Source organism: Cervus canadensis, chromosome 18 (assembly GCF_019320065.1).
Source record: "Cervus canadensis isolate Bull #8, Minnesota chromosome 18, ASM1932006v1, whole genome shotgun sequence".
In the NCBI taxonomy this organism is placed as follows: domain Eukaryota; kingdom Metazoa; phylum Chordata; class Mammalia; order Artiodactyla; family Cervidae; genus Cervus; species Cervus canadensis.
The window spans coordinates 50,174,380-50,192,347 of record NC_057403.1 but is presented as its reverse complement, the minus strand read 5'-3'; the positions used below and the strand labels follow the sequence as shown (position 1 = coordinate 50,192,347).

The 17,968-nt window shown below is 39.0% G+C and overlaps 1 protein-coding gene across 5 annotated transcripts in view; it reads right to left on the bottom strand.

Annotated features, from left to right (window-relative positions):
• Positions 1 to 6,465: 6,465 nt before the first annotated feature.
• Positions 6,466 to 17,968, bottom strand: part of MYLK3 (myosin light chain kinase 3) — a 58,582-nt gene continuing 47,079 nt past the window's right edge. For all 5 annotated transcript variants that reach the window (XM_043436769.1, XM_043436770.1, XM_043436771.1 and 2 more), the window contains exons 10-13: positions 13,002 to 13,130; positions 11,560 to 11,712; positions 10,492 to 10,624; positions 6,466 to 9,347 (exon numbers count right to left, since the gene is read on the bottom strand). In XM_043436769.1, the coding sequence (XP_043292704.1) occupies positions 9,288 to 9,347; positions 10,492 to 10,624; positions 11,560 to 11,712; positions 13,002 to 13,130 (475 nt within the window). In that variant the 3' untranslated portion in view covers positions 6,466 to 9,287. The remainder of the gene's footprint in view (positions 9,348 to 10,491; positions 10,625 to 11,559; positions 11,713 to 13,001; positions 13,131 to 17,968) is intronic.

Here is a 17,968-nt window from a genome sequence, read left to right as displayed (position 1 = left end):
CTGAACTACAGAGTAGGACCCCAGCCAGGGGGACCCCTCTATGTGCCTGACATGCTGAACAACAGAGAAGGACCCAGGCAAGGGAGCCTTCTAAGTGCCTGAACGGGTGGAGCTATGGAAAAAGACTGGCAAAGAGGCCTTCTGATCACCAGCTACAAGAGGCTTGAAAAAAGACTCTGATAGGGCCATACCTCCTATGATGGAGGCAGTCCATGTGCCTGCACACTTGGCACCACGAGGGTTTCCACTAGCCAAGCAGCTGCACCAGTTTCATGCTCAACCCTCACTGGGGCAGAACTGCCAAAGGCAAAAAAATGTCTCATGTCTATGTGCACAGGGTCGCCTTGATCATGCCCAACTCTTTGCGACCCTGTAGACTGTGGCCTGCCAGGCTTCCACAAACCACTGGACCAATCTTAGGAGGGCAGAAACCAAAAGGAAGAAAGAATTCAACCTTCTTCAAGGAAAGAATTCAACTTTCCTTGAAGCCTGGGAAAAGGAGACCTCAAACACAGTAAGTTAAAAAAAAATTAAGAAAAGGCAGAGAAATACTAAACAAATAAAGGAACAAGCTATAAACATAGAAGTCCAAATAAATGAAGAGGAAATAGGCAAACTACCTGAAAAAGAATTCAGAATAATAATAGTAAATAATAAAGATGATCAAAAACCTTGAAAACAAAATGGAGAAAATGCAAGAATCAATGAACAAAGACCTGGAAGAATTAAAGAATAAACATACAGAGACAAGCAACACAATTACTGAAATTAAAAATACTCTAGAAGGAATCAATAGCAGAATATTTGAAGCAGAAGAATGAATCAGTGAGCTGGAAGATAAAATGGTGGAAATAACTTCTGAAGGGCAGAATAAAGTAAAAAGAAAGAAAAAAACTAAGGATAGCCTCAGAGACCTCTGGAACAATATCAAACGTACCAACATTCAAATTATAGGGGTCCCAGAAGAAGAAGAGAAAAAGAAAGGGCATGAGAAAATTTTTGAAGACATTATAGTAGAAAATTTCCCCAACATGGAAAAGAAGATAGTCAATCAAGTCCAAGAGGCACAGAGAGTCCCATACAGGATAAACCCATGGAGAAACACGCCAAGACACATACTGATCAAACAAAGACTAAACACAAAAAAAGAATATTAAAAGCAGCAAGGGAGAAGCAACAAGTAACATACAAGGGAAGCTCTATATGCTTAACAGCTGATCTTTCAGCAGAAACTCTGCAGGCCAGAAGGGAACGGCAGGATATATTTAAAATACTGAAAGGGAAAAATCTACAACCAAGATTACTGTACCTGGCAAGGATCTCATTCAAAATTTATGGAGAAATAAAAAGCTCTTCAGACAAGCAAAAGTTAAGAGAATTCAAACCAAACCAGCTTTAGAACAAATGTTAAAGGGACTTACATAGTCAAGAAATACAAGAGAAGAAAAAAGATCTACAAAAGCAACCCCAAACAATTAAGAAAATGGCAATAGGAACATATATATCAATAATTACTTTAAATGTAAATGGATTAAATGCTCCAGCCAAAAGACATAGATTGGCTGAATGGATACGAAAACAAGACCCATTTATATATGTTGTCTACAAGAAACCCACTTCAGACCTAAAGACACATATAGGCTGAAAGTGAGAGGATGGAAAAATATATTCCATGCAAATGGAAAGCAAAAGAAAGCTGGAGGAGCAATCCTCATATCAGACAAAATAGACCTTAAAATAAAGATTACAAGAGATAAGGAAGGACACTACATAATGATCAAGGGATCAATCCAAGAGGAAGTCATAACAATTGTAAATGTCTATGCACCCACCATAGAAGCACCTCAAAATATAAGACAGACACTAACAGACATAAAATGAGAAATTGACAGTAACACAGTAAGAGTAGAAGACTTTAACACCCCACTGACACCAATGGGCAGATCATAAAAACAGAAAATTAATAAGGAAACACACATCTTAAATGATCCATTAGATGAGCTGGACCTCATTGATATCTTCAGGACATTCCATCCAAATGCAGAAGAATACACCTTCTTCTCAAGTGCACATGGAACATTCTCCAGGATAGACCACATCTTGGGTCACAAATCAAACTTCGGTAAATTTAAGAAAACTGAAATTGTATCAAGCATCTTCTCTGACCACAATGCTATGAGACTAGATATCAATTACAAGAAAAAAAACTGTAAGAAACACAAATACCTGGAGATTAAACAACATATTTCTAAATAACCAACAGGTTGTTGAAGAAATCAAAAGGGAAATAAAAAAAATTCTAGAAACAAATGACAATGAAAACACAACAACTCAAAACCTATGGGATGCAGCAAAAGCAGTTCTAAGAGGGAATTTTACATCTATACAATCCTACCTCAAGAAACAAGAAAAACATCGAATAGACACCCTAACCTTACACCTAAAACAACTGGAAAAAGAAGAACAACCCCCCCAAAAAATTAGTAGAGGGAAAGAAATCATAAAGATCCAAGCAGAAATAAATGAAAAAGAAATGAAAGAAACCATACTAAAGATTTATAAAACCAAAAGCTGGTTTTTTGAGAAAATAAACAAAATTGACAAACTTTTAGCCAGACTCATCAAGAAAAAAAAGAGAGGAATCAAATCAACAAAATTAGAAATGAAAAAGGAGAGGTTACAATAAACAATGCAGAAATACAAAGGATTATAAGAGACTATTATGAACAACTATATGGCAATGAAATAGATAACCTGGAAGAAATAGACAGATTCTTAGAAAAGTTCAATCTTTCAAGACCAAACCAGAAAGAAATAGAAATTATGAACAACCCAATTACAAGCACTAAAATTGAAGCTGTGATCCAAAGTCTCCCAAAAAACAAAAACCCAGGACCAGATAACTTCACAGGAGAATTCTATCAAACATTTAGAGAAGAGCTAATGCCTATCTTTCTAAAACTCTTTCAAAAAGTTGCAGAGGAAGGACACTTCCAAACTCATTCTACGAGGCCATCATCACCCTGATACCAAAACCAGACAAAGACACCACAAAAAAAAAGAAAAGAAAGAAAAAGAAAACTACAAGCCAATATCACTGATGAACATAGATGCAAAAATCCTCAACAAAATTTTAGCTAACAGAATTCAGCAACACATCTAAAAGTTCATACACCACGATCAAGTCGGGTTTATTCCAGGAATGCAAGGATTCTTCAATATATATAAATCAATCAATGTGATATACCATATTAACAAATTGAAAGATAAAAATCATATGATAATAGATGCAGAAAAAGCCTTTGACAAAATTCCCAGCACCCATTTATGATTAAGACTCTTCAGAAAAAAAGGGCATAGGAGGAACCTACTTCAATATAGTAAAGGCCATATATGATAAGCCTACAGCAAACATTATTCTCAATGGTGAAAAACTTAAAGCATTTCCCCTAAGATCAGGAACAAGACAAGGATGTCCACTTTCATCAGTATTATTCAACCAATTCCACCACTATAATTCTGGAAGTCCTAGCTACAGCAATCAGAGAAGAAAAAGAAATAAAAGGAATCCAGATTGGAAAATAAGAAGTAAAGCTCTCACTGTTTGCAGATGACATGATACTGTACATAGAAAATCCTAAAGATAGTATCAGAAAATTACTAGAGCTAATCAGTGAATTTAGCAAAGTTGCAGGATACAAAATCAATACACAGAAATCGCTTGCATTTCTATATACTAACAATGAAAAATCAGAAAGAAAAATTAAGGAATCAATCCCATTCATCATTGCAACAAAAAGAATTAAATATCTAGGAATAAACTTACCTAAGGAGACAAAAGAACTGTACAAAGAAAATTATAAGACATTAATGAAAGAAATCAAAGATGACATAAACAGATGGAGAGATATTCCACGTTCCTGGGTAGGAAGAATCAATATTGTGAAAATGACTATACTACCAAATACAATCTATGGATTCAATGCTATCCCTATCAAATTACCAGCAGCATTTTTCGCAGAACTAAAACAAAAAAATTCACAATTCACATGGAAACACAAAAAGACCCCAAATATCCAAAGAGTCTTGGGAAAGAAGAATGGAGCTGGAGGAATAAACCTTCCTGACTTCAGATTATACTACAAAGCTACCGTCATCAACACAGTATGGTACTGGCACAAAAACAGAAATATAGACAAATAGAACAAGATAGAAAGCCCAGGAATAAACCCATGCATGTATGGGTACCTCATTTTTGATAAAGGAGGCAAAAATATACAATGGTACAAAGACAGCCTCTTCATAAATGATGCTGGGAAAACCGGACAGCTACATGTAAAAGGATGAAATTAGAATACTTCCTAACACCATACACAAAGATAAACTCAAAATGAATTAAAGACCTAAATGTAAGACCAGAAACTATGAAATTCTTAGAGGAAAACATAGGCTGGATGACATAAATCAAAGCAAGATCCTCTATGACCCACCTGCTAGAGTAATGGAAATAAAAACAAAAGTAAACAAGTGGGACCTGATCAAACTTAAAAGCTTTTGCACAGCAAAGGAAACTATAAGCAAGGTGTAAAGACAACCCTCAGAATTGGAGAAAATAATAGCAAATGAAACAACTGACAAAGGATTAATTTCCAAAATATACAAGCAGCTCATACAACTCAATGCCAGAAAAACAAACCAGCCAATCAAAAAGTGGGAAAAAGACCTAAACAGACATTTCTCCAAAGACATACAGATGACTAACAAACACATGAAAAGATGTTCAACATTGCTCATTATTAGAGAATGCAAATCAAAACCACAATGAGTTATCACCTCACACTGGTAGAATGGCCATCATCAAAATGTCTACAAACATAAATGCTGGAGAGGGTGTGGAGAAAAGGGAGCACTCTTGCACTATTGGTGGGAATGTAAATTGATACAGCCACTATAGAAGATGGTATGGAGATTCCTTAAAAATCTAGGAATAAAACCACCACATGACCCAGCAATCCCACTCCTAGGCATATACCCTAAGGAAATCAAGATTGAAAAAGACACAGGAACCTCATTGTTCATTGCAGCACTATTTACAATAGCTAGAACATGGAAGCAACCTAGATGTCCATCAACAGATAAATGGATAAAGACGTTGTGGTACATACACACAATGGAATATTACTCAGCCATAAAAAGGAACACATTTGAGTCAGTTCTGATAAGTTGGGTGAACCTAGAACATATTATACAGAATGAAGTAAGTCAGAAAGAGAAAGATAAATATCGTATTCTAACTCATACATACGGAATCTAGAAAAATGGTACTGAAGAATTTATTTACAGGGCAACAATGGAGAAACGGACATAGAGGATAGACTTATGGACATGGGGAGAGGGGAGGAGACAGTGAGATGTATGAAAAGAGTAACATGGAAACTTACCTTACCATATGTAAAATAGACAGCCAACAGGAATTTGCTGTATGGCTCAGGAAACTCAAACAGGGGCTCTGTACCAACCTAGAGGGGTGGGATGGGCAGGGAGACGGGAGGGAGGTTCAAAAGGGAGGGGATATATGTATACCTATGATTGATTCATGTTGAGGTTTGACAGTAAACAACAAAATTCTGTAAAGTGATTATCCTTCAATAATAAATAAATTAACTAAAAAAAAAATTGAACAAATTGGGCTATGAAGTTTTGCCTCATCTGCCATATTTACCTGGCCTCTTGCCAACTAACTTCCACTACTTCAAGCATCTCAACAATTTTTTGCAGGGGAAACACTTCCACAACCATCAGGAGGCAGAAAATGCTTTCCAAGAGTTTGTCGAATCCCGAAGCATAGACTTTTATGCTACAGGAATAAACAAACATTTCTTGTTGGCAAAAATGTGCTGCTTGTAATGGTTCCTATTTTGGTTAATAAAGATATGTTTGAGCCTAGTTAAAACGATTTAAAATTCATGATCTGAAACAGCAATTATGTTTGTACCAACCTAATAGTTGTGGGGTAGGGGAATTGCCTTAACATAGTCTTGTCCAAATGCTCTCCTAGAGCTGAACTCCTTTACAATTTTTCAACACATTCATTCCCCAGCAATGGAAGCTGTCTACTTAGTGGGTTCATATATTCCAGTGCTGTTGTAAAGATTTTTGGAAGCTCATTTCTTTAACAGCTCCTCTTGGCTTATTTAACTGATTAAAAAATGTTTTATCATTAAAGTTTTCAAATGTATACAACAAATATATATCCCTTTACTAGAGGAAAATACACTGATAGCCCATACTGACTACTCAAACCCAACAGTTAAGATTTTGCCACACTTGCTTCACTATGTCTCCCTTTTTCCTGAGGTCATTTAATCCACATTATAAACACATTACTGTTATCATACCTCACAATACTAATACAAATAGAAATTCTATCATCAAATATACAATTTAGAATTAAATTTCCCTAAATGTCTCTGAAATATCTTTATTTGCTCAAATCAGGGTCAAGACAGGTCCACACTTGACAAGAGGTGGCTAATTTTTAATTATAAAAGCAATACATGCTCATTGTTAAAAAAATTCAAATGATTCAGAAATAACGTGAAAAGTAGAATTCCCTCTCTCCCCATCACCCAATTTCCACATTCCACTGTCAAGTTTCTTGCATAACCTAGAAAAATTTAACACATATATAAACATGTCTTCACAAAGAGGATAATACCATATATATGTTCCATAATTTTTTCATAATAAAAATTAGTACATCAAGATCTATCTTTAACAGCTATAAGGCAACCTCCTATACGTATGTGGCAAAATTTAAACTCATACTGATGATCACATGCAGGTTGTTTTCATTGGGCCATTTTGCTACAGTAAATGTCATTTTGCATACACCTCTGCCCACTTGTTCAAATATTGCTGAGGGATAAATTTCTAGAAATGGAATCACTGGGTGAAAGTGTGGGCATGACTTTTATTTGGATTGGATACATATTCATCAAGAGTGAAAAATCCTGTTTTGCCCACACCCGCACTAAATCTGATAGATAAAATGTGGGTCCTGACTACATGTCAGATTTCCTCTGCCAAGCAGTTTTCTTTCTTTTTTAAAAATTTTATTTTATATTGGATCTCTCAGCAGTTTTTAATTAGAAATAGTTAATACCAGCAAAGCGTCAGTCTAAAAATTTTTTTAGTTAAGTACATAGCAGAGAACTAAAAATATCCAGAAAATTTTTAATAATATATCCAGAAAATTAAAGCTTCATAAAAGCTCCCTCACATTTCAAATAAGCCAAATAAGGGAGGCTAACTTCTGCAGTAACTCTCACTTGTGTGGGTCTGGCCTAAACAAATCCCTCAAAGGGACTTTGGAGAAAAGTTGTTTCTTTAGGTAGAGAATTATAGCATACAAGGGAAAATTAAAATTTGATAACTATCAGATTTTCCCTGGATCTGTCCTATCATATAGCAGCCACAAACCATATGTGGCTAAATGCACTTAAAATGTGGTTAATGCAACTGTAAAACTGAATTCCTAATTCCTAATTTTTATTAAATGTAAAAATACTAGAAAATATTTAAGATGCTTTGAATAACTTGAGTATGTGAGTATATTTTTCCACAGTAAATTTTATGAAATTTAAATACAAATTATGTCTGATAAAAACCTAGAATCCGAACTGACATGTGTTTTAAGTACAAAATACACACCAAATTTTGGAGACTTAGTATGAAAAAAAGAACATAAAATAGCTTATCAATACTTTTTATAATCATTATATATTGAAATGTTTAATATATTATGCTAAATAAATTATTGAAATTAATTTTACCAGATTTTTTTAAAGAGAATCTATCACACATTTTAAAATTATGTATTTGACTCATATATTTCTGTTAGGCAGTGGTGTTCTAGATTAGAATAACTAACTGGGGAGACTCCATTTTTCTGGGGAGAAGATTCATAGCATTCCCCACCAATGTAAAGTCCTGTGGAGGGGAAGAATAACCATACTATAGATAGAACTATAGATATCCTCTAGCTCCTTCTGAGGCTGCTTTCAAAACACCTTAAAGCATTTTACTAAGTCACGGTTACTGGCCCATGAAAGAGAGATTTCCAGCAGCCATCTCTTCTGATATTCATCCACTAGCCAGTCAGCTTGGAGCAGGCCAAGGCGTGCCAGTATTGAAAATCTTAGCTTCCCAACAGGCATTAGTGTTCCAGAGGAACATTATGACCAAAGAAATGCATCGGGAGGATTAACCTCTCCATCTTCTGCCCCTCTCCCCACACCCATGTCCTCTGCTTAAAAATAAATAAACAAATAAAAGTATTATGGGACAAAAAATGTGAAACTGTTGCATGGCTAATTAAAAACTAAAAGTAAAAACTGCTTACCCAAGAAGGTCATGGGAATACCATGAAAATCAAGTTAGCAGTGAGGAAATTAAAAGGAATATTTACTTTTGAATAATAAAGCATTCCTTGTTACTCATTTCAGGAAGTTAGTTAAGTGATGGTTCTATCCCCTTAAAGCAGGAGGAGAGCAGTTTTCATTTGATTTCTCACAGTGCATCGTTTCTGTTTCTCTCAGAACGCTGAACACCACTGCATTCTCTTCTCACATATGACATATCTCTTTTCACATATTACATATCAGTTCCCAGACTTACTAGACCATAGATTCATAACAGAAAGACAGGTTAGGATGGAGGCTGCCAGTGTCAGGACACGGCAGAATTAGGAGAGGGTAGAGGTATGCATGTTTTGATTCTTGAAAGGGAGTACAAGCTAAAACAAGCTTGAGGATCTCTGCCCTAAATCTACATTGCTTCACACTAGAGCAACAAATGTAGTACAAAATGTCAGCTCACTTTTGAGTAAATCAAAACGCTAGGAATTCTTTGAACTAGAGGAGGTAACACTGACTAACATGCCCTGTGTGACAGTCCACTGGGTTCTTTAATCAAAGTAAGCTGACTTTAAAGTTGACATTAGCAAAATAGAGCTTTCCTACCTACTACTTAAAGCATGCCTATACTTATCACCAAAAGTAGGTACACTTGAAAAGTAACCACAGCATTTCAACTCAGTGATCTTACAAGGCAGAAAAAATTCTTAGGTCACTTTCTTACAGCCACTTTTCATCCACAAGGAAGGCAACAGTCATAACCTTCTTGAAACAAAATAAGTAGAAAGCCAGATTACTAGGAATCTTCAGTTATGATTTCACCACCAGTCCCAGTCATTTCGAGGCACATGGGAGCAGCAGAGTTGAGGATTAGGGACAAGTTGGAAATTTCCTTAACCTGTTGGCAGCAGTCACCACGTAGAAGTGTTTCTTAAGCGGGGGAGAGGAAAAAAGAGGAGGGAAGCACATTGTTAGACCAATTACTTTAAGAAGAAAGAATAAAAGGACTAGCTTAAGTTCAGCCACTTGAGTTTGTTTAAAATTGATAACTAAAGGGAAAAAGAAGATTCTAGCAAAACTATAGTAAAACAGTCACATGACTTTCAGGGGCAGGTCTGGAGCAAGTTTGAAGTGAGAAAACATGTTCTCCTGCCCTTCTCATGTGAAAAATGGAGCACTCTAGAATGGTATTTTTTACATTGTAATGCACAACCCACCAGTGAGTCATGAAATCAAATTCATGGAGCATGACTGGAAAATTTTTAATGAAACGAAATATCATAGAGTAGAAAATATCAGAGCTCATCATACTCTGTGGAGTAAAAGTCACAGTATTTTTGTCTCACACATGTGTGAGTATACATATACTTGTATGCTGACTTTATTGAGGATCTAAGCCAACATCAAAATATTGGAAAGTCACTTCTCTGGGGGACAATTGTTTTTAAGATACATTTTACAACCATGGTTCCAAACAGTTCTGTCGTAAACAACATTATAAAGCTTTTAAAGCCTAACAGGGCTTCCCTGGTGGCTCAAATGGTAAAGAATCTGCCTGCAATGCAGGAGACTCAAGTTGAGTACCTGGGTTGGGAAGATCCCCTGGAGAACGGAATGGCTACCCACTCCAGTATTCTTGCCTGGAGGATTCTATGGACAGAGGACCCTGGTGGACTACAGTCCATGGGGTCACAAATTGTCGGACAAAACTGAGTGGCTAATACTTTCACTTCTGGGCTTTCCTAGGCCCTCTTTCTGAAATGTGGAGGAATCAGCCTCAAACTACAGGCAGTTAGTTCTGATCACTTCACTGCAATGGTCACTGAGAACATATGTTCAAACTTCATGCTGTCATTTCAAGTGTTCACATAAGTATGAATTAAATGCTAGTTTTATGCTAGTCATTTTTGGTCTGAGGCATTTTTTTACTCAAGGTAATAGGTTTTGACATGAGGCTTTTTTCTCCCTAAATAATCTATTTAGAATCAAAATGTAAGTAAAAAACTTAGTACATTTCTTTCACAGGACATTTAAAGAAGACAAATACTGTGTTTACTAAAAGAAAAATAGATACCTTCCATTTCCTCTGAGCCATGTATTTCTGCAGCAATAGTTGGGATTTGAGATGAACTTTCGATTTTGAAGCTTTAGCAGGCAAATTATTCAGCCACTCATGTTTCAGGCACTGTGTGGCACTCATTCTGCAACTGTGAAATCAAACAGCAGGTGAGACTTTTAGTTGGGGCTGCCTTTTCTGGCTGTCCAAATTCTGTTCAATTGGTAGGAAGCTGAGTCAGTGGAAGAGATTAATCATTTGGGCAGATTCATGCCACATACTTAAAAAAAAAATCCTCCTACCTAAAATTCTCATCCTTAAAAGTGCAAGAATATCATCAGCAAAATGTTCCCAGCCCTCTATGGAAGATGTATTTCCCTGTGATTAATTACCATCTCCCAGAGTAGAGCTGGGGAATTGAGGCAGAACAGAAGGGGGGACAGGTGAGCCTGGAATTGCTCTCAAGAAGTAAAAGAACTTCACAGAGAATAATGTCAACTTGTTTTTCTGAAATAGAAATATTTTTCATCACACATGACTTTTCACAGTCAGGAAGAAACAAAACAGTCATGGCCAGGGAATGAGAGCTACCTCAGAGCCCGGATCTTGGGCCTTACCACTTGTTGTTATTCCCGTATGTCTGAGTATTGGAAAACTCAGTAGTCCAACCCATGACCTTGATAAACCTACTGAAAAGTAAGTAGGTCTTCATCTCCAAGAAATAATGTTTTATGTCTTTTATTCTGGGGAATAACAACTGCATATCTCAACTTTTTTTTTCAACATTAGCCTATCAAAAGTGATAACTTTGAAATAGGCCTAATTTATAAATATGGTCCTTTCTAAAATTCTGTCTAGATTTTATGATCCTAGTCACTTGTTTCTTAATTGATTTCCTTTGTCTCTTTCCCTGTTACCTTTTTTTCCCAAAGAAGTAGCAGACTAAGAAATCCTGGACAGAACTGGTCTATAGGACAAAAGGACCATTCACTTCAGCAGCCGTGCCCAGTACAGCCTGATTTCCACAGCATCCAGATGGATGGTCACCATCAGAATGGATCATGGGTGATAAGCAATAAAGGGTACCTCTTCTCTTTGACCAGCAACCGAGAGACAAAGTCCTTGGCCTCCTCTGACAGCCCTTCAAAGGTATCAGCATCAAAATCCCAGTTACAGTTCACAATGAAATTCATGGTCTCTGCGTCTGTTTCTCCTAGAAATGGGGACAAACCACTGAGTCTACAGAGGAGAGAAAGGACCGTCAGTATGTGGAATCCACGCCTGCCAACAGACAATGACAAGACAGAGAAGACTCTTACAAGGTCAAGCAGAACTAACCAGAATCAAGAAGGTTCAAAAGAAAAGCACCCCCGTTTGCCTCTCCATAGGAGAAATCCACAGTACTCAGTAGAGGAAGTGGAAGGACTGGGAAATTGATGGCAGGAAGGGTGTCGGAAAAACTCCCTTATTATGCTCACTACATTCCCTCTTGTTGTTGTTTAGTTGCTCAGTTGTGTCCAATTCTGCGACTCCATGGACTGTAGCCCACCAGGTTCCTCCATCCATGGGATTTCCCAGGCAAGAATACTGGAATGGGCTGCCATTTCCTTCTCCAACATTCCCTCTTACCCTGAGTAAATTGAGGCCCAACCCAATAAGCCCATTTGTCATGTACATTTGACTGAGTTTTAAAATAGCTTGGCATGTCTCAGAGACTACCCTGGCCTCAGAGGCCAAAGGAAAACTGGCTTTACTAGGCTCATCTAGAGGAGGGCAAAGAGACAGGACAACCTCACTGGCTGGCCTTGGGCCTCAATATTCCCCCACCGGTGCAGCGTACACATAAAGTACAGAAACAGTTAAACCGTAATAATAAGCCTGGGGGCAAAGCTTGATTTTGTGCCCCTGAGGAAACGGCTGAGCGAATTGGAGAGAGAGGAGAATGTTTAGTCTGTGGTTGGCTCGCCTCTCTGCCCATCCTACCTCTACTTCCTCAGCCCAGAGAAAACGGGGAGCAGAGGGACAAGGTTAGCAGACGCAGGAGCTGAGCCCTGCTCTGTCCGTCGCTCTCCTCACCGCTTCAGTGCGCTCCAGCCCCACTTGGACCGCAGCACCTCAATTTCCTCACCAGAGGGCGCTCTCTCTAGCGGAAGCAGATTTATCAACCCAGAGGTTTCAGGGAATTAATAACTCTGGGACCAGCCCACTAGCAACAACTGATTAGAGGCAGTGTATAAATACTCCGACTCCCTCCCCCCTCAGCTGAACTAGCTCTCAGCAGGTCCCACAGTGGGTCCCATGTTCCTCACAGGATAAACTGCAGTTAGCCACAGTGGTTACTGACTCCACAACACACAGTTTGCTAGTTCCCTTCCTTCCCCATTTCACTTCCCCACTCCTCGGTGTTTCTCTTGGGGACATCTCCCCAGTAAACTCCTTGCACTCAAATTTTTGCTGCTTCTAAGGATACCCAAACTAAGACAAATGACCTCCATCCCCAGTGGGAAACCAGGCCCCTGGGCACTCACAGCATGTAGGTGATGACTCCCACACTCCACATGTCCGTCGGGAAGGAGACAAACTCATAATTGACGACTTCTGGGGCCAGGAACTCAGGAGTGCCAAAGTTCACCTTCAGCTTCTCCCGAGGCTTGTATCTGGGGAGGAGGGGTGCAGAGCACAATGGGAGTGAGCTCTGAGAGAAGCTGGGGATGCCAGGCTAATTCTTGTTGGGAGCTAAATACTCCTCAACCCTGGTGTCAGCCATGTTTTCTAGACCTCACATCCCACCATGTGTGGTTCACTGAGAAGTCATCACACCCTCAGGCCCTAAATGCAGACTTTCCTGTTACTGGGGAAAATAAGAAAACCACAGTCTTCCTCCTCCAGGTATTTGCAATCTGAAATGGAGGGAAGATCCATATATCTTATTTGGCCTACAGTCACATGAATGAGGACTTCCCTTGTGGCTCAGCTGGTAAAGAATCCACCTGCAATGTGGGAGACCTGGGTTTGATCCTTGGGTTGGGAAGATCCCCTGGAGAAGGGAAAGGCTACCCACTCCAGGATTCTAGCCTGGAGAATTCCATGGACTATAGTCCATGGGGCCCTAGAGTCAGACATGACTGAGTGGCTTTCACTCACTTACTCACTCACTCACATGAGTGAGCAAAAACTGGGTATAAACTGTGTGGGGAGCACTGCTCTGTTGTGCAACATGGTTAAAGGGAAGATGGCATGAGTTACAGAAAGAGGCAAAATGCTCAGCGTCACTGATCATCAAATCAAAACCACAGGGAAATACAAATCAAAACCACAATGAAATAGTACCCACACCATCAGAAAAAAAAAATAGGAAATAGCAAGTGTTGGCTAGGATGTGATGAAATTAGAACCCTTATTAGTGGAAATGTAAAATGATGCAGTTACTAGGGAAAACAGTGTGGCAGTTCTTCAAAAAAATTTTCTTAAGAACTACCATATGATCCAGGAATCCTGCTTCTGGGTATATATCCAAAAAAATTAAAAGCAGCGTCTTGAAGTCATATTTATACACCCACGTTCGTGGCAGCAGTATTCAAAACTAGCCAAAAGGTGAAAACAACCCAAGTGTCCATTAACAGATTAATGGATAAACAAAATTTGGTATATGCATACAATAGAATATCATTCAGCCTTAAAAAGAAAGAAAATTCTAACACACGCTGCAATTTGGATGAACCTCAAAGACATTACAGTAAGTGAAATAAGCCAGTCACAAAAAGACAAATACTGTATGATTCCACTAATATGAGGTTCCCAGAGTAGTCAATTCAGAGACAGAAAATAGGATGACGGTTTCCAGGTGCTGGAGGCAGGAGGAAAATGAGGGATATTTGTTTAATGGGTATAGAGGCTCAGTTTTACAAGGTAAAAGAGCTCTGGAAGTCAGTTGCACAACAATATGAACACAGTTAAAGATGCTTGCTCCTTGGAAGAAAAGCTATGACAAACCTAGATAGCATATTAAGAAGCAGAAGACATCACTTTGTTGACAAAGTTCTGTATAGTCAAAGCTATGGTTTTTCCAGTAGTCATGTATGGATGTGAAAGCTGGACCATAAAGAAGGTTGAGTGCTGAAGAATTGATGCTTTTGAGCTGTGGTGTTGGAGAAGACTCTTGAGAGTCCCTTGGACTGAAAGGAGATCCAATCAGTCCATTCTGAAGGAAATCAGTCCTGAATATTCGTTGCAAGGATTGATTCTGAAACTGAAACTCCAATACTTTGGCCACCTGATGCAAAGAGTTAACTCACTGAAAAAGATCCTGTTGCTGGTAAAGATTGAGGGCAGGAGGAGAAGGGGGCAAGAGAGGATGAGATGTTGGGTTGCATCATCAACATAATTGACATGAGTTTGAGGAAACTCTGGGAGAGAGTGTGGGAAGCCTGGGGTGCTGCAGTCCATGGGGTCACAAAGAGTCGGATACATCTGAGTGACTGAACAACAACTGTAACTATTCTTAATAATTGCTAACAAGGTAAATTTTATGTTACATGTATTTTATAAAATTACAAAAAAAAGATTAGAAAGTATTCTGGACATGAAGTTTAAGGGAGACTAGGAAGATAACTGATGGCTGCATGGAGAAGTTTGAGTTTTGCTGAATGGCAAAAGTTGATTTTTAGAATCATTCTTGAAAGAGAAGAAAATCCCTAGCTAAAATTTAATGGGCAGCAACAAAGGTGTCCTTCAGTTGGTGAGTGGATAATATAAGGTATGGTACATCCAGACAATGGAATAGTATTCAACACTGAAAAAAAAAGAAAAGAAACAAAGAACCATCAAGCCATGAAAAGACATGTAAGCATGCTAGGTCACTTTAGTTGCGTCTGACTCTTTGTGACGCTATGGAATGTAGCCCAACAGGCTCCTCTGTCCATGGAATTCTCCAGGCAAGAACACTGGAGTGGATTGCCATGCCCTTCTACAAGGGATCTTCCCAACCAGGGATTGAACCCATGTCTCCTGCATTGGCAGGTGAGTTCTTTACCACTAGTGCCACCTAGGAAGCCCTCAAAAGACATGGAGGAACCTTAAAAGCATATTGCCAAAGAAAGAAGCCAGTCTGAAAAGGTTACATACTGTATGATTCCAAATATATGACATTCTGGTAAAGGCAAAACTATGGAGACAATAAAAAGATCAGTGATTGTCAGGGTTAGGAAGTAGGAAGGATAAATAGGTGAAGCACAGAGGGTTTTAAGGGCAGTGAAGATACTCTGTTGATGAATACATGCCATCATTCATTATTTGTCCAAACCCATTTGTTGTTGTTGTTCAGTTACTAAGTTGTGTCAGTCTCTTTGTGACCCCATGGACTGCAGCACCCCAGGCTTCTCTGTCCTTCACTATCTCCCAGAGTTTGCTCAAACTAATGTCAATGATGTCGGTGATGCAACCCAACTATTTTATCCTCTGTTTCCCCCTTCTCCTCCTGCCCTCAATCTTTCCCAGCATCAGGGTCTTTTCTAATGAGTCAGCTTTTGCCATCAGGTGGCCAAAGTATTGTAGCTTCAGCTTCAGCATCAGTCCTTGTAATGAATATTCAGGGTTGATTTCCTTTAGGATGGACTGGTTTGATCTCCTTGCCGTTCAAGGGACTCTCAAGAGTCTTCTCCAGCACCACAACTTGAAAGCATCAATTCTTTGGCGCTCAGACTTCTTTATGGTCCAACTCTCACATCCGTACATGACTACTGGAAAAACCATAGCTTTGACTATATGGACCTTTATTGGCAGAGTGATGTCTCTGTTTTTCAATACACTGAATAGGTTTGTCATAACTTTCCTTCCAAGGAGCAAGTGTCTTTTAATTTAATGGCTGCAGTCACCATCTGCAGTGATTTTGGAGCTGCCCAAAATAAAATCTGTCACTGTTTCCACTTTTTCCCTTTCTATTTGCCATGAAGTGATGAGACCAGATGCCATGATCTTAGTTTTTTTATGAGTTTTAAGCCAGATTTTTTCACTCTTCTCTTTCACCCTCATCAAGAAGCTCTTTAGTTCCTTCTCAATTTCGGCCATCATCTGCCTATCTGAGGTTGTTGATATTTCTCCTGGCAATCTTGCTTCCAGCTTGTGATTCATCCATCCTGTCATTTCACAAGATGTACTCTTCATGCTGGTGGTGGTGGTGGTTTAGTTGCTAAGTCATGTCTGACTCTTGCGACACCATGGACTGTAGCCCGCCGGGGCCCCCGTCCATGGGATTCTCCAGGCAAGAATACTGGAGTGGGTTGCCATTTCCTTCCCCAATACTCTTCATGAGTATATCACTAATCCAAACCCATAGAATGTACAATATCAAGAGTGCACCTTAATTTAAACCACGGACTTTGGGTTATTATGATGTGTCAAAGTAAGCTTATCATTGTTGATGATGTGGGAAGCTTTGCATATGTGGGAAAGGGGATGAATGGAAAATCCCTGTTCCTTCCCCCCAATTTTGATATGCACCTAAAACTCCTCTAAAAATTAAATATTTATTTTTAAAAAATCAATGAATACTTTCTATTTGCAGATACCATGCTAAAAGTTTTATTTATATAAACTTTCATCCCCATAACAGCACCATGAAGTAAGTCTACTGTCCCCATTTTACAGATGAGGCAATTGAGAGAGAAGAATAAAATAAATATTCTGCTGATGTGGCCCAATTCCCTTAAATCAGGGATATGAGTTTTCCAAATACAGTCTCCTCTCTTCCAAATTTGCCAAGAGCCAGGCAAATGCAAACCTTGAGCCAACACAGCCCACACCCATCCAGTGAAAGTGCAACAAAGATCACCTTGGTGGCTGAGTTGTGACAGGAAGCCAGGGAGGGGAAGAAAGTGAAAGCCTTCCTCTGGCAGCCTGTTCCTCCCCTGCACTGGCATCTGCCTGGAGCCTCAGAGCCAAGCAGCCAAACTGAGAGGAACAGCCTTCCTCTTGAGGACAGAGGGTCCAGGCTCTCAGCCCCTGGACACCACTTTCCTAGGATGCATTCTTTTTTTTTTTTTTGCATTTATTTTTATTAGTTGGAGGCTAATTACTTTACAGTATTGTAGTGGGTTTTGTCATACATTGACATGAATCAGCCATGGAGTTACATGTATTCCCCATCCCGATCCCCCCTCCCACCTCCCTCTCTACCCGATTCCTCTGGGTCTTCCCAGTGCACCAGGCCCGAGCACTTGTCTCATGTATCCAACCTGGGCTGGTGATCTGTTTCACTATAGATAATATACATGTTTCGATGCTGTCTCTCGAAACATCCCACCCTCGCCTTCTCCCACAGAGTCAAAAGTCTGTTCTGTACATCTGTGTCTCTTTTTCTGTTTTGCATATAGGGTTATCATTACCATCTTTCTAAATTCCATATATATTGTTAGTTATGCTGTTGGTCTTTATCTTTCTGGCTTACTTCACTCTGTATAATGGGCTCCAGTTTCATCCATCTCATTAGAACTGATTC